Source organism: Cibotium barometz, chromosome 30 (genome assembly GCF_041138505.1).
Source record: "Cibotium barometz isolate CiBa-2024 chromosome 30, ASM4113850v1, whole genome shotgun sequence".
Taxonomy (NCBI): domain Eukaryota; kingdom Viridiplantae; phylum Streptophyta; class Polypodiopsida; order Cyatheales; family Cibotiaceae; genus Cibotium; species Cibotium barometz.
This window is the reverse complement of record NC_141075.1, coordinates 38,231,893-38,253,560: the sequence shown is the minus strand read 5'-3', so window position 1 is coordinate 38,253,560 and position 21,668 is coordinate 38,231,893. Positions and strand designations below refer to the sequence as shown.

General features: G+C 47.0%; 1 protein-coding gene across 2 annotated transcripts in view; it reads right to left on the bottom strand.

Annotated features, from left to right (window-relative positions):
* Positions 1-1,282: 1,282 nt before the first annotated feature.
* Positions 1,283-21,668, bottom strand: part of LOC147621455 (uncharacterized) — a 41,669-nt gene continuing 21,283 nt past the window's right edge. Inside the window, exons 2-4 of one of the 2 annotated variants that reach the window (XM_086824194.1) lie at positions 2,530-2,686; positions 2,275-2,445; positions 1,283-2,157 (exon numbers count right to left, since the gene is read on the bottom strand). In XM_086824194.1, coding sequence (XP_086680320.1) covers positions 1,553-2,157; positions 2,275-2,445; positions 2,530-2,686 — 933 coding nt within the window. In that variant the 3' untranslated portion in view covers positions 1,283-1,552. Of the gene's footprint in view, positions 2,446-2,529; positions 2,687-21,668 lie in introns of both variants that reach the window. The other variant, XM_086824193.1, reaches the window with a different exon arrangement.

Below are 21,668 nucleotides of genomic sequence, written 5' to 3'. Positions count from 1 at the left end.
GCTCGAGCTCCACGCGGTCAAAGGGACACTGTCTTGAGAGAGCTTCAACCCTCGCCCCCCAACCCCTCCCTCACCAACCAACCATCACCAACTTCTTCAAGACCTAGGAGGAGGACACCCATACAATGGATCCCGTAGACCCACCTCAGGCTGTTGTCGATCCACCTCACCCAAGAGGAGTTACCTTAGACACGCCGCGGGCCTCCACATTCCAACGTGCCCCACACCCCCGACCCCTTGGACCTCAACCATGATCTCCTCATCAACACCAGATCCAAGACATGCTACATTGCCATCGAGCTACCTTTCCACATGACGTAACTGAGGGAGGCCATACTCATTAGCCCCATGCTTGATATTTTGGAGAGTGGGATGCCATCTATAGGGGGTTGATGCTCCTCTCATGTTTCATGTTTCATGTTTCATGTTCCTTGTATTCCATGAATTTCCATGGACAGTTTTGTATCAATCCATTGAGATAGTTTAGATTTGTTATAATTCTATGATGAGTATGCCACGGATATTATTGTCTCACTTTGGTCTCATTGGCCCATTGGGTTTTTAGTAGATGCTCTCTCTGTGGCCCATTGGGTTTTTAGTAGACTCTCTCTCTCTCTCTCTCAACACAAGTGTGTAGGTGTAGGGCTGTGTGTGTGCGTGTTGTGCGCATGCGCGCACGCATGCGCGCGCGCGCGTGCGTGTGTGTGTGTGTGTGTGTGTGTGTGTGTGTGTGAGAGAGAGAGAGAGAGAGAGCTTCAAATGTCAACTTTATCATGCGCTGCATGGACTACATGCGATCATATCCCCACTCACAACCGAAGAGTAAGAGCATGCTCGTGCAAAAGGGTATCCTTAGTTGTCTTTATAAAATAAACCAACATTTTTCACTTTTCCCATGGTGGGCAGAGTCAGCCATGATGAAAGCTCCCACTACAGCACGCGCATGCACACACTAAGGATAGCTGGTCATGCAACAGTAACATTTACCATCATGTCACACAATACACAAAAGAAGCTTCCCATACACCTGTCTTACCATTGCGAAACTAGAGGAGCAATCAAACAATCCAGGCCTAGCAATGGTACCCATGCATACTAAACAAAAAGAAACATTGCAAACAGCCTAAAGGGAGCTAGAACACCATAGCAGTCTTTCAACATAGGACTTAAACCAAGAGGTACACAAAGACAGCTCCACGAACACTCAAACTGGACTACATACGCTCATCGCATTTGGCGCACGGATTCGCACACTTACATGCATGCATGTGTAACTTAGCAATAACAAAAGCATGTCACACTACACAAGTGTTCACCATGTGGACACGTCAATCAAAGACCAAGTTAGAAAGAATACTAGAAAGAGAATACATACTTCCAGACCATATTTCTCCGTATTCATGTGAAACAATCCTGCAGCTTGGGTGAGTTATTGAATGTACACCATTAAGAGTATGTAATGTCTCGGTCTAAACCAGCCTTGTACTACTTAGCAAGGACCACCACCAGTAGAACAGTAGTCATAACTTAAAAGAATCAAACAAAAGGGAGACTAGCAATAAGCCACTCTAACAGGTACAGGAGAGTGATTTGATTCCCCCAAGGTTTTCTTTTCTTGGCCTTGCTCCACCCTCAGAGGAGAATTGTGACTGTTGAGCAGACTTTCCTGCTCTTCTTTTTGAATAAATGGCTCCAAAGTTTTGTCACTGCCCTCCATGAGCTCCTGTACGACAGGAGAATCAACTGTTACCTCATCACTGTTCATGGAGGGAGGGTCAGGAACATCCTTATCTCTGGAATTTCGACCCCGTTGCTCCTGCACCACAAACTCGTGACCAATGCATCCTGAAAGCTCCTGAGCTTCCATGGAAACCTTATCATCCTTCAGCTCACCAGAAGGTGGATAAGTTTCCACAAACACCTTGAGTTCAACCTCATGTTGTTTCACACCCTCTGCTGCCGATTTTGTTACAACTCGTTCGGATTGCTCTGTCACTTCTAATACCATATTTTCTTCCACGGGGGTTAAGCTTGCATCCTCCACTTGCTTCTCAGCAGGCTTTTCTGAAACAGTCGCTTTACTTGCTTGGTCTTCCATAACTTTCTTGTCATTGCCTTCACTTATGTGAAGCTCACCATTAAGTGTTCCATCCTGAGCTGCACCATCACCAAGCATCGTGGTTTTATCTTGCAAGTCATGCATGACTTCATCATTTCCTGTATCATCCACAGCATCTGGAGCAGCACCCTTGTCAACCAAACCAGAAAATCTACCAGCTTTTTTTGCACGCTTTCGAAGGGGAGTTGTGGCTTGATCATCCCCTGTAGAATCTCCATCAATTTCTGAGGCATTCCGCTTGCCCTGCTTTTTTGGTGTGCTTTCTTCATTCTCATTGCCTTCTCTTGTAGAAAACCTTGCTGATCGCCTTACAGGTGTCTTGTCTCCTGGTAGACAAAATGCTAGTTAAAAAATCAACCTCAGGTGCTAAATACTCAAGACCATTAACCTTTTTTCATCATAATGTATACCTGAACTCCAGATGAACTCTGAAATTGCAGGGCCATCAGGATGAGCCTTGAGGTAACGTTGAAGATGCCACTTTGACTGTACCTCCTGGCCATCGGGTGCAATAAAGATGACATCATATTTCTTGGGAGTGAACCCCTTCGCCTTTGTAGGCACAAGCTACACAGAGACAAGAGAGCAGCTGCTTGTTAGATATGGTGACAGTAAATAAGCAGCCAAGAAACAGCCTCCTTCCCTTGAGTGAAAAGATCCTGTGATAGCAAGTGTTGGAAGTGGCTCATCACACAATTGGGAAAACTTTCTTGATGGCTCACACAACTAGACATCATATAGTGAGTTGGGAGCCACCATCAACACCTTTACCCAATAATGATCTTAGATAAATATTAGTTGTTTACAGCTTATGGAAGCATCTGATGATCACACTCGGGAAACCTTGTGATGCCCTATATTTTACCTATTGTTTTTTTTTTTTTGAATTATATCTTTGCTTTGAATGCTTAGCCATGTCTGGAATTTCATTTTCTGATCATTCGTTTTTGTGTGGAGCATACATTTGTTTTTTATTTTGTGAGCAACTTTTGAGTAGGTTGAAAATAGAATCTCACAAAGAGTTGTATGAGAGTGTTGTAGGATTTTCATGGTATAGTAATTTTGTTCCCTTGAACCCTAGCTAATTCATCCATTCGGGTTCCCAAATGATGGCTACAATGTAACATGTGGACGCTTCGGGGGAGATCGGTAACTTCAATGCTCAGAAATCAGCACACTTTTCACGACGAGAATAACGCACAAAAATTGAATATAGATGTGCAGAAAATAGAGAGAGAGAGAGAGAGAGAGAGAGAGAGGGAGAAGAGGACACAGTATTGGGTCCCAAATACCCTCTGTAGGGCCCCCACCACAGATGGTGTATTTGCTTTTATTAGAATGATGCAAAATCTGAAATAAAAGACTGAACCTCAACCTTCTACCCTTGACTTGCAAAATCCACCCTTGCATTAGCTTCTTCTTGGCTGTCCTGGCCCCTTGATTGGCTTCAGCACTTGGTGATATATGAGATAGTTGTGAGCATTATTCATCTCCTGGTAGTGTGCCCAAGTTGTGTATCAGGGGTGCGCAGATTTATCCCGGGCAGCACCATATTTTTTCCATCTGTTCAGGGCCCTTGGTTGTAGGGTTGGCCACTCACATGTTTATTTTGTCTAGTCGTGGGTCTTTTTTTTCTAGAGCAAGTCGGCCAGCTCCAGTAGGGGCTATATAAGGCCAGGCTCTTACTCATTTGTAGACATCTTCACAGGGGCTTCCAGGCCCGGGTCCTCCCTCAAGGGAGTTGCTCATCATGCCCTCACGTACGGCGGGGACCACCCCTTGCACAGGGCTGTTTGTATCATTGCTTCTTCATCATTATGCAGATTCGTTTTCTCTCTCTCTGCCTATGTCTCACGCTTTCCGCTGCGCACTTTTGACATGGTATCAGAGCACCAGGTTGAAGCTCTTCTACAGAAGGTGTTCTGGCGTTTTTTTGAGACAGAAGGATTTCAGTGTTTTTTTCTCCAAAGGAGATGCTGGGCAGCATGGCAGCGTTTTTCTCCAAAGGGGGTGCTGGGCAGCATGGCTGCGTTTTCCCCTAGAGGAGGTGCTGAAGGTGCTGTGTTTTCCTCTTCCGTCTCTTCTTCTTGGTACACGTGCTGCCGGCTGGTTACAACAGTGTTTTTTGCATTATCTCATCAGCGTTTTTGGAGGCAGTGGAGGCAAGTGTTCTTTTCCAAGAATGGTGACTTCCCACATGGCCTTGAGCCCTTGCTCGCCCAATCTTTGCTTTGTCAGAGTTTTCAGACTCATGGGTGCACACTTGGATTCACATCCTTGAGGTGTGTGGAAGACAGTTAGTCCTTTCTCGACAGAAGAGGGGGTCTATGAGTTTGTGCTAGTTCAGCATAGTTTTGCTGGTGTACAAGTGTTTCCTTTAGGTTCTCAGGGTGTTCACCTTGAGACAGGGATGTGGTTACTTGGCAAGGTGAGCCACTCCTATTCCCCAGGCACATGGTGTCACCAATTGGCCGACCATTTGGTCCATCTCCAGTTGTGTGTCTCGTTCACTTGAGGCCAGGCCGGTGTCTCATGTGAAGAGGCCAGTATTTTTGCTTGACATGGACGGGAGCCAGATTGGTGCCACCCGTGTGTTAGCAGGATGGTGTCGTATATGGACGGGAGCCAGACTGGTGCCACCCGTGTATGACCTAGACTGTGTTCTATCCATGGGATTGTCACGCCATGGAAGGACCAGTATTTGTGCCGTGTCTTGCCTATGGGACTGTCACTCCATAGGAAGACCAAGATTTATGTTTTATGTCATGCCATTTTTGTGCCCGACAGATATTTCGTACTTGTTCCATGAACGGGAGATATGTCCATGATACTATTTGCACATGCACTCATGTTTTGCATGTTTGAAACTGTTTTCGCATGACTTGTATTTTTGTGTTTGCCTGCTTGACGTGTCACTTACTGAGCAGGGACGCCTGCCAGTGAGTCGTGAAGTTTGCTCTGTCTTTTGACAAGTTTTGTTGCATGTGAACAGGTGGTAAGTATATTGCACTTGTTGGTGTAAAAGTTTTTTTTTTTTCCCGAGAAAAGATCCTTTCATTAGTTATATAAAAACGCCCGTAGGGCTACAAAAGATCCTCTCCTGCTCACAAGAAAAACAGAGCAGTGAACAAAGCAAGGCAGCCCGAGAGACTCTCCCTAGGTGCTGCAAAATACAAGCATCACTACAAAGAACTGAGGGGCTAAATCATACAATAGGAGGGGGGAAAAGCCAAACAGGTGGCCTGTAATGCCAACGGGGGGATCCCGCATGTAGGGTATAGAAGGGGCCGCTACGCCAGGTGGTGTGAAAGGCCTGGCGCCGCAAGATCGCCTCATCCAAGTCGCCCCGGATGCGGTCATACTGTCCTCGCAGGGTGTGGATCAACTCCTGCCAAATCCCCCGTACAGTCTCTGCTGGTGGCTCCAGTCTCCCCTCAAAGGCCCTGAAACACCGGGCCCTCCAGGTGAACCAGATGGTGAGGCTGCTGAGGAGCTCCCATCGTAAATCCCTCTCCTGTGTCCAGCTGGCGGACGAGAAATCCGGTGACGGAACAAGGCGAGGCTGGCCCCTAATGAATCTGATGGCCTGACTGTCCTGCTCCATCTCATAGCCCATAGCAGGCCCTGACGAAGTCGACCAAGCAGCGGCACCCCACGTAAGCATACCCTCTGGAGAGAAGGGGGCCAGAATACGCAGCATCCGCAGCCAAATCTGCTGCGCCTGAGGGCAATCCCATAGGCAATGTCTCTGTTTCTCCATAGGGTGGCCGCATCGGACGTAGGCCGCCGGAAGACCGCTGAAAACAAGCCAGGTGCCAACTGCTGAGCCCCTGTGGGCGACCAGCCCCACTGGAAAGTCGAGATCCTGCGAGCTTGTCGACTAGCCCAAAGCCGGGCCCAAAAATCCTCCAGGAACTCCTGTGAAAGTCCCTGTAGCCGCCAGTGCCCCGCTGCAGCTGGAGAGACCATCCTCCTCGCCGTCAAAATATGCCGCCCCAGCCGAACAGTATACTGGAAAAAGGTGATCTCTGTGGCCTCAAGGGATGCATAAGGATCATGCCACTCGTACTCCCCAGGGTCCCACTGTAGCCGGGCCAAGGGGCGCGCTGCATATGCCCATATGCGCCAATCCGGGAGCACATCTGCAGGGTCTGGGTCAATATGCCACTTCCGAGAAGCGGCGGCCACTACCCGAATCCTCTGAAAGGTGCACTCTGCAACCAAAGGCGACTCCACCTCCACTCTCTGAAGTCTACCCTCATCCTGAATCTCATAGTAGAGGCATCTGCCATCCTCAGTGCAAGCTCGGACAGCAATCAGGATCTCCAACTGTGTAAAGGCTCCCATCCACCGTGGGGCCACTAGCTCGATAGGCGTGAACCACTCCTCTGTGAGTGCCTCCTGAATATCATCCCTCATAATCAACCCCCCTCTGAAGTGACTCAGCCTCTCCACCTGAATCTCCTCTGGGAGACTGCAGAAGGCCTGCCAGTCTCCAAAACTACGTGCTGGGCCTGCCGCCAAAGGTCCCCAGGCTAGACGAGGCCGAGAACCCAGCATATGACCCTGCTCTGTGCGAACCGCTGGGCTCCAGATGAGCGGCTGTCTGGCCCGCTCCTCAACACAAGAAGGAGGTCGCTGAGAGAGCCCCGGTCTCAGCAGCTCCCAAGCTCTCAGGATGCTCAAAGCAAATCTGTCCTCCCATCCTCTACTGAGGCCTGTCCTCATCATCTCTATGAAGATCCATCGAATCTTTGGTGCCCAAGTGCCCCCTGCTGGGGGAGCCCGAGCCTGCAGCCGCTGCAAGAGAAGCTCTTTCCAAGGCTCAACGCCTGGAAGCAGCCCCCGAACAATAAGCTTCCCCAATAAGGCTCTACTCTGATCGACTGGATCTATAATGCCCAAGCCTCCCTGAGCCAGCGGAAGTGTAATAACTGCCCATGCAACCTTTGCCCGGGCTGGCTGACCGTCCCGCCTAGACCAAAGAAAGTTCCTGATCAGCCTCTGTACCTGGCTGATGCAAGAGCTTGAGAAGATCCAGCAAGACGTAATGTACCACATGGTCGCTAACAGCACCTGATTTGCCACCACCACCCTCCCAGCCAAGGATAGTCGAGCTATACTCCAATACCAAAGCTTCTTCCGGATGCTCAGAAGAAGCGGGGCAATCTGCTGCTCAGGTGACAAATCTAGTCCAATCTGGCATCCCAAATACCGCACTGGTGTGCCAGGAGGAATCCATCTAAAACCGGGGTCCGGGCTCCATGCCGGAGTGGGAGCGCTGCTGATCCAAAAGGCCACTGTCTTGCGCCAATTGATCAATGCTCCCGAAGCTGCACTAAAAACCTGGAGCGACTGCTCTGCCCGAAGAAGATTGGCCTCTTGGCCATGCAAAAATAAGCCCGTGTCGTCAGCAAACTCAGCATCGAGCAGGTCCTCCCCCCGGACTGGGAGCTGGAGTCCTCTCAAACCAACCTCCTCTACCGTCAAATACATGCTCATAGCCTCCGCAAAGAAGAGAAAAAGAAAAGGGGCGAGGGGACACCCCTCATGGACTGATCTGGTCAGCTCAAAACTCGGCCCCCGTCCTCCTGCAATCAACACCTGGCTACGAGCTGTGGAATACAGAGCCGCCATCCCTCTAATCCAACCTAGCTCAAAGCCCAGGCGAAGCATAGTGCCTTCTAAGAAACCCCAATCGACTCTATCGTATGCCTTCTCAAAATCGAGAAGCATCACGACCGAGTCCTCACCAAGAAATCTAGCTCGAACCGTCGCCTCCCAGAAGGTGAAAATATTGTCAAGGATACTGCGCTCCTTGACGAATCCTGTCTGGGTAGCATGAATCAACTCCCCCAGGAAGGGCTGGATCCTCAAACTCAAGGCCTTTGCTAAGACCTTGTAGACAATATTGAGGATCGTAATAGGTCTCCAATGCCGAATATCATCTGATACTCCCTCCCCCTTGGGGGTAAGAAAGATCAAGCCCTCTGAAAAGCTCTGTGGCATCACGCCAGTGTCCAAAACATACTGAAAGCCCCTGCGGAGGCCTGGCCCCAAAAGGTCCCAATAGCGCATAAAAAAGGCAGGCGTCAGTCCGTCCTCCCTTGGGCAACTATGTCGCGGCAGGACCCTCAAGGCATCAGCAAGCTCAACCTCTGAAAGAGGCGCACCAAGAACTGTGCGCATACGATCTGTGACCCTCCTCTGGGCCCACACAGTCTGTCTGCAAGCATCCCGATCCTCAGTGGCTGGCTCCGCTGAAAGCAGGTCTCTATAGAATCCAGTGGCAATGGCTCTGATCTCCCCAGGCTCAGTAGCTACCGATCCATCCGGCCTTCCAAGCTGACGGACTCCTACTCGAGCATGGCGGGGTCCAGTAATCTCAAAAAACTCCCCAGTCACTCTATCACCAAGCTGCGTCCACTGAGAGGCCTTGCGACGATAGTAAAACTCATGTCTCTACTCCTCTGCCTCTCTAACCTCCTGGCGTGCCTGGCTCAGCTGGGACGCCACCCACTCACATGTAGGCTGCTACTCCTGAAGGCGCTGAAGCGAAGCAAGGCTGCGTCTCAGCCGATGCTCCCGCTCGCGAATCTCCCCCAACCGTGTCAAAGCTGCAGCGTGCAGAAAAGAACTAAGCTCGATGAGTCCCTAGGCACACTGGCCTGCTGCATCCTGGTCAGAGCACTGACTATCATGCCAGATCCTCTCAATGCCCTCAACGAGACTAGGATCTGTAAGTACCCTCTCTGGGATCCTCAACTACAAGCTGGGCTCCCGTGACCTCTCCTCAAATGTCAAAATAACTGGCGCATGATCTGAAAATGAGGTGCTAGCGAGAATGCCGACGGAGCCTCCTCGCTCCCCTAACCAATCGCCCACATAAAAGCGATCAATCCGTGATAGATTAGTCCCTCCCTGCCGGCGATCCGACCGAGAGAAACTAAGACTGTCCTGAGAACGGGAGAAGGCCCCATGCTGCCATGCATCAGTGATCCTCAGTGACATGCAAAATCGCTCCCAAGCTGCAAGCTCCGTGATCCTCAGTGACATGCAAAATCGCTCCCAAGCTGTAACATGACTGCCTCCCACCCTATCGGCCGGGTCCTCAAGCATGTTGAAGTCTCCCCCGACACACCAATGTGCGGCCTATGGCAATGCATCTGTAACCTAGGTCCAAAACTCCGCTCTGGCACTAGCATGGTTGGGCGCATAGACATTGAGCACGCCCAATAGCTCATCATGCATCCTCAGAATGACATACTGTGCTTTACCAGGCACAATGATCCCTCAGTCCACGATGGCCTGCCGCCATACATCTGCAATGACCATGCATACTCCTCCCTGTCCACCCAAAGGACCAAACCCTGCAGACCAAAAGGTGTCCCATCTACCAGGCATCACCGAACCATATCTCCGGATCCTGCTCTCACCCAAGTGGTGCTCCTGCATCATCAAAATATCAATGCTGCCACCAACCAGGCATCTCTGAAGCTCCTGCCTCAAGCAACCACGATAGCGTATAAAATGTGCTCCGCCAAGGCCCTGTACATTCCATGAGATGATCCTCATGGATGACCTGCTGAGGTGGATGCTGTCTCAGCCGTACGGCGGGCCTTCGCAAGCGGCTTGGATGGAGAGTAGTCCCCATCCGAGCAGCTGCGAATCTGCCCACCCGGTGTACTGCAAGAATCACGGATCAGGCGCCAGTGGCTGTGACCCATGGCGACTGCCTCCCGCTCAAACAGAGCAACCTCGTGTATACATACATATCCAGGGTCGCGTGCTAGGTTTGCCACTATGCGAACGACCAAATGACGAATCCCTGAGGCGCCCACACTTCCGGGATCCAAGAAAAAATGAGCCAACTCCCATAGTCGGCCTATCACATCTGTCACCTCCAGATCGCTCACATGGTGAGAAAACTCAACTGCCTCAGTCTTCAAGGTGCTAAGAGCGAGCTCCAGAGTCCACTCTCGGTCACATGGGCCACAGAGAGGGAACGAGAAGACCACCGCTGAATCAAGTGCCTCCTCCCCGCGGGCCGGAGGTATCCTCATGGGGGCCCTCTGCTCCAAAAAGCCGTGTGAAGGAGTAATCAAAAGCCTCCGAGCGCTGTCTAGTGCCGAGGCGACTCAGCCGACTGCGGATAGATGATATCCGTGAAGCCCGAATCGGCATGGTAAGTCTCCTCTGGAGTGCTCGATCAAGATCGGTGGTCAGAGCCCTCCTGACTGCAGGTGAACGCCAGGGGACTGCCAGGGCCTCCCGGGGAGCTGAGGCGGGCGGGGGGGAGGAGGAGGGGGCGAGGGAGGTAAAATCAGGAATTACAAGGTATTCTGCTTCAATTTTTTTTGGGATTTGCAATTGAGCAAGTACAATTCAATCAATTGAGCAGGTACAGGTGCCGAATTGCTCAATTTCTGAGCAAAATTGGCAAAATTGGGTGACATTGGTCACAATCAGGATCAATTTGCAGGAAATTGGATGTCGAAATTTGGGGCTTTTGATGTAATTGTGCAATTAAGCACTCATACATGCTGTATGATGTGAGAAATCGCACATTCGGGCAAAATTGCAGCAAATTGCAGTGCAAATCAAGGAATCGCATTTGATGCTTTGGGCAATGTGTTGATGCCTATCAAGCACTCAATGTGCCTGTAAATCAAGGGGCTTTCATGTATTGGATGTATATGTGGTCAGGGGGAAGCATTATGAAGACTCTGGATGCCTTCATGTGTGTCAATGTACCATGTATGATCAAAAATTGATCTTAAATCAAGGGGCTTTTCAAGATCGTATGCTTGTTGAGCTTGGCAAAGCAGCAAGCAAGACATTTATGCCTTGAATCCTCAGAAATCAGCTTGCAGTCAAGGGGCTTTTGCCCAATTTCTGTTCGGGACTGTTGTATGCAGTGTTCGGGACTGCAAAAGTCTGATTTTCACTCATTTGGACAGCCAGGAGAGCATTTATTGCTACTGTACCTGCTGGTACAGATTTGGTACAGCTTTGTACAAGTTTTGGCATGGCTATACACTGATTTGAGTGAGCAAAAGGTTCAATTTCAGCTGCTGTACTTGCCGGTACAGGTTTGGTACATCATTGGTGAGCACTTAGTACTGCTGTACAGTACTTTGGAAGGGCAACAGAGCACATTTAAGGTGCTGTCCTAAATCTGCAGCAACCAGATTTTGGTGTTTTCATCACATACAGTGGGAGAAAAGTTGCATTCTTGCTTCCGCAGTGGGAGACAAAGTTTGGGAGAACAACTGTGAGCACTTTGTGTGCTTTTGGTGCAGTGTTTGCACATTTTGCAAGGGGTCAGGCATTGACAGGTTGCATATTGCTATGGCAACCACAGGTGAGAGCTCTTCATTGCTTCACATCAAGAAGCTTGAAGGCTCACATAACTATGATATTTGGCAAACCCAGTGCTATAATGTGTTGCTCCAGAAGAAGCAGCACAAGCCCATCAAAGAAAGGGGTGTAAAGCCCACTTCTCTTACTGCTGAAGAGTGGGAAGATATGGATGAGCTGGCAAGATCTACTATCATGTTGTCTGTGTCAGACTCTTTACTTTTCAGCATTCGTGAAGAGAAGACAGCTTGGGGAATGTGGCAGAGATTGCAAGACTTGTATGCCCAGCAAAGTGCCTCAAGCAAAGTGTATTGGTTGAAGAAACTCATAGGTCTTCAGATGAAGGAAGGGGCGTCTATGGCAGCCCACCTCAATGAGTTTAATGGTATTGTCAGCCAAGTTATAAATCAAAAGTTGGCAATGGACGATGAGTTCAAAGCCACTTTTCTCTTATGCACTTTGCCAGAGAGTTGGGACACATTTAGGACAGCCACTAGCAATTCGAATGCTATGCTGTCATATGCAGATGTTGAGGGTGCTCTCCTTCAAGAGGAGATGAACAGGAAAAACAACTCTGTTGGAAAGTCCAATGCAATGAATGCACGTGGGAGATCCCAGCAAAGGGGTAAAAGCCAAGAACGGGGAAGGAGCAAGTCTCGCTCCAAAAAGGACTTGGAATGCCATTATTGTGGCAAGAAGGGACACATCAAAAAACAATGCTACAAATGGAAAAATGATCAAAAGGAAAAGGGAAAAGGCAAAGACAAAGACAAAGATGAAGCCAAAGATGTAAAGCCAAAGGGCAAAAGTGGAGTCAAAATTGAAGAAATCAATGTGTCACATGCAGGTGACAGTGAGGATGAGGTCCTATTTGCGTCTTCACTTGATGCCCATTCACTTCTTACAGGTGGTCATGGTATGCACTCATGGATCATTGATTCAGGTGCCTCCTTTCATGTCACAGGTTGCAGAGACTTGTTTGTCAGGTATACTGTTGGCAATGAAGGAGTGGTTTATTTGGGTGATAACCATGCATGCAAGATTCTTGGCAGAGGTGATGTGAGGCTTGTGTTTTCAGATGGCTCACAGCTTATGCTCCATGATGTCAGGCATGTGCCTGAGATCAAGAAGAATCTGCTTTCTACTGGACAGCTTGATGATGCTGATTATGTTACCACATTTGGTCGTGGAAAGTGGAAAATTAGTAAGGGCTCACTGGTTGTTGCCAGAGGCTCTAAGGTGGACACTCTTTACTTCATGCATGCAGGTGTTTGTCACCATGCTAATGTAAATGCAACCGAGCTGCCGGAAATCTCTATGTGGCATAGCCGGTTGGGACACATGAGTGTCAAAGGAATGGAGCAATTGTCTCGTTTGGGTTACTTGCCTTCTCTAAAGTTTTCAAGTTTTCAGTTTTGTGAGCATTGTATATATGGCAGGCAACTGCAGTCCCCCCACAAGAAAGCTCTTGGACAGAAAGATGCTCAGTTAGAGCTTGTGCATACAGATGTATGTGAGATGCCTCAGCTTTCTTTGGGAGGGGCAAAATATTTTGTGTCTTTTATTGATGATGCCACACGCAAGGTGTGGGTTTATCCTCTTCGTTTGAAGAGTGATACATTCTCAGTGTTTGAGAAGTTTGTTGCTCTTGTTGAGAATCAAACTGGCAAAACACTGAAGGCTTTGCGTTCCGACAATGGTGGAGAGTATATGTCCAAACAGTTTCAGGACTTTTGTGATGCTAAAGGCATCAAGAGGGAGCTCTCTACTCCTTATGATCCTCCACAAAACGGGACAGCAGAGAGGATGAACAGGACCATTCAGGAGAAGGTCCGTTCTATGTTGTCACATGCTGTGTTACCTCATGGTTTTTGGGCTGAAGCTGTTATGACAGCCGTTCACCTTATAAACAGGTCACCTAACACGAGGCTTGGTGGGAAAGTGCCAGAGGAAGTATGGACAGGGAAGCCTCCGTCATACAAGCACTTGAGAGTGTTTGGTTGCGTTGCGTACGTGCACATACGCAGGGAAATGCGCACCAAACTTGATCCCAAGTCTCACAAATGCATATTCCTAGGATATGGTGACAGAGGTGAAATGGGGTATAGACTTTGAGATCCCGTGAATAGAAAGATTATACGCAGCAATGATGTCATTTTTTATGAAACATGCATGTATAAGGAGCCTGCAAGGCAACAGGAGCGTGGCAGAGTCATTTTTGATGATGATGGACATCATGGACAACAACCAAGGGCTGTAAATCAGCCATTACAGCAGCAAAACCAGCCCTTAAATGGTGCTGAAAATGGTCCAAATGGACAGCCAGAGATGGCAGAAGATATCCGTATGGATATACCACAGTTAGAGGAGATACCGGGCATGATTTTTCAGCCTTATGGCATGGAACAGGAGCCACCAATGGGTGATATGCAGGCTGGACAGCAACCTGCAAATGATGGTCATTGGGTACGGAGGTCCACTAGACCCTCCAGAGCCCCTAACAGGTTTGTTCCAGGGGTTGACTACTTGATGCTCACTGACTGTGGGGAGCCCTCATGTTATAAGGAGGCTTTACAGAGGGCAGACAAGGCTCTTTGGGAGCGTGCCATGAAGTCAGAGATGGATTCTCTGCACAAAAATGGAACATGGAAGTTGGTGCATTTGCCTACAGGCAAGAAAGTTTTGCCATGCAAGTGGGTTTACAGGCTCAAAGTTGCACCAAATGCAAAGCCAAGATACAAAGCCAGGTTAGTGGCTAAGGGCTTCAAGCAGGAATATGGTGTGGACTTTGATGAGATCTTCTCTCCAGTGGTCAAAATGACCACACTTAGAGCTGTGTTAGCTTTGGTTGCACATGATGATCTGGACTTGATTCAGATGGATGTGAAGACTGCTTTTCTTCACGGTGATCTCCATGAGGAGATATATATGCAACAACCAGAGGGTTATGCAATGAGTGGAAAGGAGAAGCTTGTATGCAAGCTGAAAAAGAGTCTTTATGGGCTCAAACAGGCACCATGGGAATGGTATCATAAATTTGATACATTCATGAAATCACAGGAATTCAGGAGGAGTGACATAGATCACTGCTTGTACACCAAAAAAGCTTTGGATGGCAGTCTATTGATCCTCATCTTGTATGTTGATGATATGTTGATTGCCGGGAAATCTCGTAAGGAGATGGATACCTTGAAGAAGAGGCTGCATCAAACCTTTGATATGAAGGATTTGGGTGATGCAAATCACATTTTGGGTATGCGGATACTTCGGGACAGAAATCAGCATGTGTTGTATTTGTCTCAGAAGGAATACATTGGCAAAGTTTTGCAGAGGTTCAATATGGACGGGGGGAAGAAGACTAGTACTCCTTTGCCTCCATATGTGAAACTCAGTGCTATGGACAGCCCACAGTCAGATAGTGAGAGGGCTGATATGGCCAAGATTCCGTATGCTTCAGCTTGTGGCAGTCTCATGTATGCCATGGTTGCTACTAGGCCGGACATTGCATTTGCAGTGGGAGTGGTTTCTAGATACATGGCCAAACCTGGCAAGAAGCATTGGGAAGCAGTGAAAGGTGTCATGAGATACCTGAAGGGCACACAGGATATGTGCATTTGTTTTGGCAAACAGGATGCATTAGTGCATGGTTACACGGATTCGGATCATGCCGGTCATCCAGATAACCGGAAGTCTACTACCGGTTATGTGTTTACATTCACAGGAGGTGCTGTGTCATGGATATCCAGGATGCAGAAGTGCACTGCCTTATCTACTACAGAGGCCGAGTATATTGCAGCCACAGAGGCTTGCAAGGAGGCATTATGGCTATCTCGGTTAGTGGTTGATTTGGGCTATGCAGGGGATATTCCATTGTTGCATTGTGATAGTCAGAGTGCCATCCAGTTGGCAAAAGAACCCTGTCTTTCATGCAAAGACGAAGCATGTGGATGTGAAGTATCACTTCATCAGAGAGGTGATAGAGAACAAGCGAATTCAGCTTGTTAAGATTCATACGGATGACAACCCGGCTGATCTGTTGACAAAGAGTTTGCCTCCGGAGCGGTTTGCTCATTGCAGACACTTGATGGGCATTGGATGAGGCCAGTTTCAACCTTGATGGGCATTGGATGAGGCCAGTTTCAGCCTTGATATGGCCTTGTATATTATCATGTACATGCTGATTTTTCTTTTCCTTCATTTAAGGGCACTTTGCCTTTAAGTGGGAGGTTGTTGGGGTAAAGGCATTATGCCCACCCTTATAGTGTGTACAAGCCCATAAGTTATAGTACATAGTACACTTAGTACTTTTAATGTACTAAGTGCACACTGTGTACTAGTGCAATATACATGTGTGATAGGAGAGTCACACACTCATATCATGAGTTGACTTATCCCCACAACTCTCTCTCTCTCTCTCTCTCCCTTGTTTCTCTGTGTATGTCTCCCACATGAACTCTAACCCTAATTCTCTCTCCCATTCACGCATTACGCAATCTTCATTCACGAAATCCAAGAATCTTTTCAAGTTCGTGCGGAACAAATGTCATGTCCTCGACATCTATAATTTCTTGAGGAGTAACTAACTGATCTGCTCCACCCAGTACTTTCTTAAGTCTACTGACATGAAATACAGGATGAATTTTCACATGAGAAGGCAAATCCAATTCATACGCAACTGAACCAATCCGTCGTGTAACACGAAATGGTCCACAATATCTAGGGGATAATTTCGGAGATCGACCTGTCCGTAAAGTCTCGGAATCTTTCGGAACTCGCAAATACACCATCGTTCCTTCAGAGAACTCTCTGGGTGAACGATGTCTATTAGAATAAAACCTGTCTCGATCTTGAGCACTTCTAATAGATTCCTTCGCAACTTGTAACATTTCCTGCATATCTTGCAAAAAATTACGTGCTGCATCATGCTGAAGTCCTGAGAATCCTACTGTAACAGGTGATCTAGGTTGAAAACCATACATAAGCATGAAAGGACTAAACCCTGTACTCGTATGCTTAGTACTGTTATATGCAAATTCTAACATAGGAAGATAATCCTCCCATGAACTCTGTCTTTTGGATACATATGCTCGAAGCATATCCTCCAAAATCTGATTCACTCTTTCAGTCTGGCCATCAGATTGAGGATAATCTGAGGAACTCAAATTCAAAGTTGTTTCCAACTTCTCAAAAACAAGTTTCCAAAATCACTCGTAAGCTTAGAGTCCCTATCACTGACTATGTCCTGCGGTAACCCGTACAGTCTAAACAATTGCTCGATAAACTGCCGTGCTAATTGCGTAGCTATAATAGTCTTCCGGGTCGGTAAAAATCTAGCCATTTTTGTCAAGCGATCTACCACAACCCAAATAGAATCGTGGCCTTGATGTGTTCTTGGCAATCCGGTAATAAAATCCATGGAAATGCTTTCCCATTTATTACCTGGGATTTGCAAAGGATGCAACAACCCAGCCTGTCTAAAGCGTTCAGCTTTATTTGCCTGACAAATTTGACACTTGAGAACATAATCTTCTACATACTCTTTCATCTTCGGCCAATAAAAAGTGTGTTTCACTAATGATAACGTCCTGTGTACCCCAAGGTGTCCAGCAGAAGGGGCATCGTGACACTCCTTAAGAATCTTGGACCTAATGTCCGGGATCTGTGGTACACAAATTTGTCATTACGGAATAGTAAACCATTCCGAATCATCCACTGGCCTCTTGCAGCCTAAATAGTAGACTGCTCAGTCTCACCGAGTCTTGGTCAATCAATGAGCTCCCGTCCTGGATCTTCTGCCAAAATGGACCAAAATAACTATCAGTCCTACAAAGCCCTCTCAATGACTGAAATAAGTCAGTAGAAATCTCGCTAAACGACAAAGTATTCACCTCTCGAATTCGACTAAGCGCATTTGCAATACTATTCATGGACCCTTTCCGATAACGGATCTCAAAATCAAAATCTTGTATTAACTCCACCCAACGAGCTTTCCTTCCTCTCAAATCATCCGCATCACACACATACTTGATTGATTGTTGATCAGTCAATACCACAAACTTGGAGCCATATAAATAATGTCTCCAAACCTTGAGAGCATAAATCACAGCATAAAGCTCCTTCTCAAGGGTTGGCCAACGAGATTAAGTGTCGTCTAGCTTTTTACTTTCAAAAGCAACCGGTCTACCATCTTGAAATAGAGCAGCCCCGATAGCATAGTCACTGGCATCAGTTTCAAGAACATAAGGCCAACTAGGATCAGGCAATGCTAAGATAGGTGCTTCCTTGACTTTATCTTTCAAAAGTCTGAAGGCCATATCCAAATCGTTACTCCAAGTGATAGGCTGATTTGACTTACGTCCACGACCTTTCAATAAGTCGGTCATCGATAGTGTGAGCTGAGAGTACTCCCGTACAGATTTCCGAAGAAAAACAACAAAACCGAGAAAATAACGAAGTTGTTTCACTGTTCGCGGTATAGGCCAGTCCAGAACCTTCTGAACTCGGTCATAGTCAATGCTCAACCCATCTCTAGTGATCTTGTGTCCCAAGTAAATGATGTCGGTTATAAAGAACTCACATTTACTTAACTTAGCATATAGTCGATTCTGTCTTAAAATAGATAAGACAATCGTGAGGTGTCTGACATGATCCTTAAGAGTACGACTATATATCAAAATATCATCTAGGAATACCACCACAAATTTCCCCAAATGTTCACGAAAAAGATCGTTCATCATTTGCTGGAAAGTGGCTGGAGCATTGGTTAACCCAAAAGGTAATACGAGAAACTCGTAATGGCCATACCTAGTCCGAAAGGCGGTTCTTTCGACATGCCTTTCATGAATACGTATCTGGTGGTAGCCAGTACATAAATCTATCTTCGTGAAATATTTCGCTCCTGCTAACCGGTCAATCAGGTCATCTGATCTAGGGAGAGGATAACGGTTCTTAATGGTCAGCTTGTTCAATCTCTTGTAATCTATACACATTCTCCAAGTATTGTCCTTCTTTCTCCTAAGCAACACAGGTGCACCCCAAGGTGATTTACTTGGACGGATCTGGCCCATCCTCAAATAATCTTCGAGTTGTTTAGCCAACTCATCTTCCTCGGCTTGGCTCATCCTGTAAGGTGGAATACTAACAGGATGAGCACCAGGGATTAAGTCAATACGATGATCTACTGCCCGTTCAGGTGGTAAACCCGATGGCAGTTCCTTAGGAAATACATCTTGAAACGAATCAAGTATCTTCTGTAATTCTTTGCTTTCAAACACACTTAATTCATTTATATCCATGGAAGGGATGAGAAAAGAAGAAAGTGAAATCAATACACAATGGAAAGCGGTATACAAAGAAGAATCCATTATATTTCCAAAATCAATTGTATTTACAACAGGTCCCTAAGAGGGATGAATACAATTACCTAAAATACTATACTTGGTGTCCTTATGCTGAAAAGAAAAAATATGACCAGACCAATCTATCTGGACTTCAAGAGTCTTAAACCACTCAATCCCTAATAACAAGTCTACATTTTCTAGATGCATAACATAGCATTTCAGAGTGTCTTTGTAGTCCTGAATCTGGATTGGAAGCATCTCCACCTTGCTATCCCAAACTTGCCTTCCCGCAGGTAGACGTACCTCATAGGTATGGTCGCTGAGTGTCGTATCAAGACTCAATTTCTGCACAAGTTTGTAGTTAATAAAGTTATGCGAACTGCCAGGGTCTAAAAGAATGTGAATTTTATGGCCATTCACTTCTCCATAAACTCGGAGAAGATCATGCAAGCCAAATACTTTAGAATTGAACAGACAATCAGAACAAGTACTAGGGCGAGAAAGTACAGTAATTGACGTACCTATCAAAGATAACTGGTTAGCTGCCTTTGGCTTGGGTCCTGCGTTTGACTTGGTACCCTTTTGCTTCGGGCACTCATTACGCATGTGTCCTTCTTCTTCGCAGATAAAATAACGTCCTTCCTTCTTGAGCTTTAAAGCCCTAAGGAGTCGTTTCTTCTTCGCTGGTGTCGAACTGGAACCCTTCGAAGGTTGGTCCGAAGACTTTTCTTCTATCGTGTTAGCCATAGGTGCGGAGAACTTTCTTTTATGCTTGTTCCCCTACTCGGTAACGAGTTTCGACTTGGAAGAGACCATCGTATCATCATAGATACGAGCTGAATGAATGGCCTCGTCCAAAGTTTTACATTTGTTATTTTTAACCTGTAATCGGTATGAGTCTGGTAAACCAGCTACGAAAAACTCCAAAAGAGTAGGGATCCATTTTTGTAGCTTTCATCTGCAAGTCACGAAACTTCTGGAGGTAGACCTCATAAGTGAGGTGCTGCGAGGTCATGGTCAAAGCTGAAAACCGGGCAACAACATCATAATCATTCTCTTTCTTGAGGAATTCTTTCTTGAAGACGTCTTCGAATTGTGCCCAAGTCGTTGGCTTAGGGTTGAGTTCCTTCCACCAAAGCAAAGCTTTGCCGGACAGGAAACCTGCTGCTTGCTAACGGTATCTTCTTTCCATCATCATATGGATGAAACTGAAAGTGAACTTGCCACTTGTGTAGCCACGTGTCCACGATCTCCTTGGTGCGCTGCTTTTGCTCGCCCCCGAACGGTTCCGGAGTAATGTTGGGGCCTAAAGCTGAAGCCAAGGTATCCATACCCGAGAAAGTAGAGAGGGTAGTGGTCAATAGAGCAATGGAGTTCTGCAAAGCTTGCATCTGAGCTGCGATTAGTGCCTGACGTTCCGATGAAGAAGCTTCGAGAGCTACTTTGAACTCTTGGAAATCTGATTTTGACACAAAATCGTCAAAAAGATCGGCATCGGTACCTTCCGTAGCCGGCAAGCCTTCGCGTTCCAAAAGGGGCTCCAACTCTGATTCTTGGGTCGACATCGTGAAGAGGGTACGTGGAGAAAATTCGATCTTTGCACAACAAAAGTGCGAGTGAACTTGAGAGCTTGAGAGCTTGAAAGCTTGAGAGATGTGTGGCAAGAAGCCCACTTGAGGGGTTTATAAAGATAGCCCCAAAAGCCAAAAAATCTCCAAAAGCTAGGCTTAGCTTTTGCTTTGCTTTTGTGTGTTTATATATATATATGTATATATATATATGTATATATATATATATGTATATATATATATATGTATATATATATATATGGATATATATATTCTAGGGTCTTAAAAAAAATAAAACACCTTTGAAACTGTGGAGAGGGGGTCTTTTAAACTTTTAAAAAAATTTAAACTCAAAAAAAACGAAAGCTCTAAAAAAAACGTACTTTCCTTGCTTTTTTTTCTTTCTTTCCTCCTGGATTAGCTCTGTCGGCTGGTTGCAGCTGCCGTCGCTTGAAGTGGTGTCGGCGCCTGTGTGCAGCCTGCGCATCATGGCAGCGTGCCTGGGCGCCGGCCTGGCCTAGCCTAGGCGCTGCCTGGGCTGGCTACGCATGCCTGGCCGCCTGCCTGGCAGGCCTGGCCGCCTGTGAGCTGCTAGTAGCCCAACGCCTACGACACACACGACACACACGGCCAGTACAACAGTACTCGGCCAACAGACATAGCAACAACGACGCTCTCTCTCGCTCTCTGTGATATGCAGCGGAAGTCTTTGTATCGGTTGATCCTGTCACACAATATGCTCACACCGTCTTCTGTATCCTGAGTTTCGTGAGTTTAGCAATCCATTTCATTTACTTCAAACTTTAAAGAGATGAGAGAGAGATATGAACACTGTACACCAGATTGGGTCCCGAATTACCCACTGAAGGGCCCCCTATCCCGATAACGAGATAGTATTTGCTTTATTACTTTAGAGAGAATGACTTTGGACTGTAGATAAGCCAAACGCAAGATCTCGGAGGATCGGAGAGCGGCTGATCTGTACACTGCTGTAGAAACACCTCAATGACTTGATCTCGAGCCTATGCACTCCTCCCAAGGGCATGAGGAAGGACTGCACACCTGAGGCTCAAAGAAGAAGAAGGTGGACTGTTCTACACACTGTTAGAATGCTGACAACACATATGAATGCTGAGTTACCTTCACCAGATGACTGCTGAATGTGTTGATGATGCACAGAATGCTGGACACTGATGCAAACAACTGTTTCAAGGCTGGAAACTGCTGTAGACTGTTGCTTCAGGGCTGGAATCTGCTGTGGACAGAAACGCAGGTGTCTGG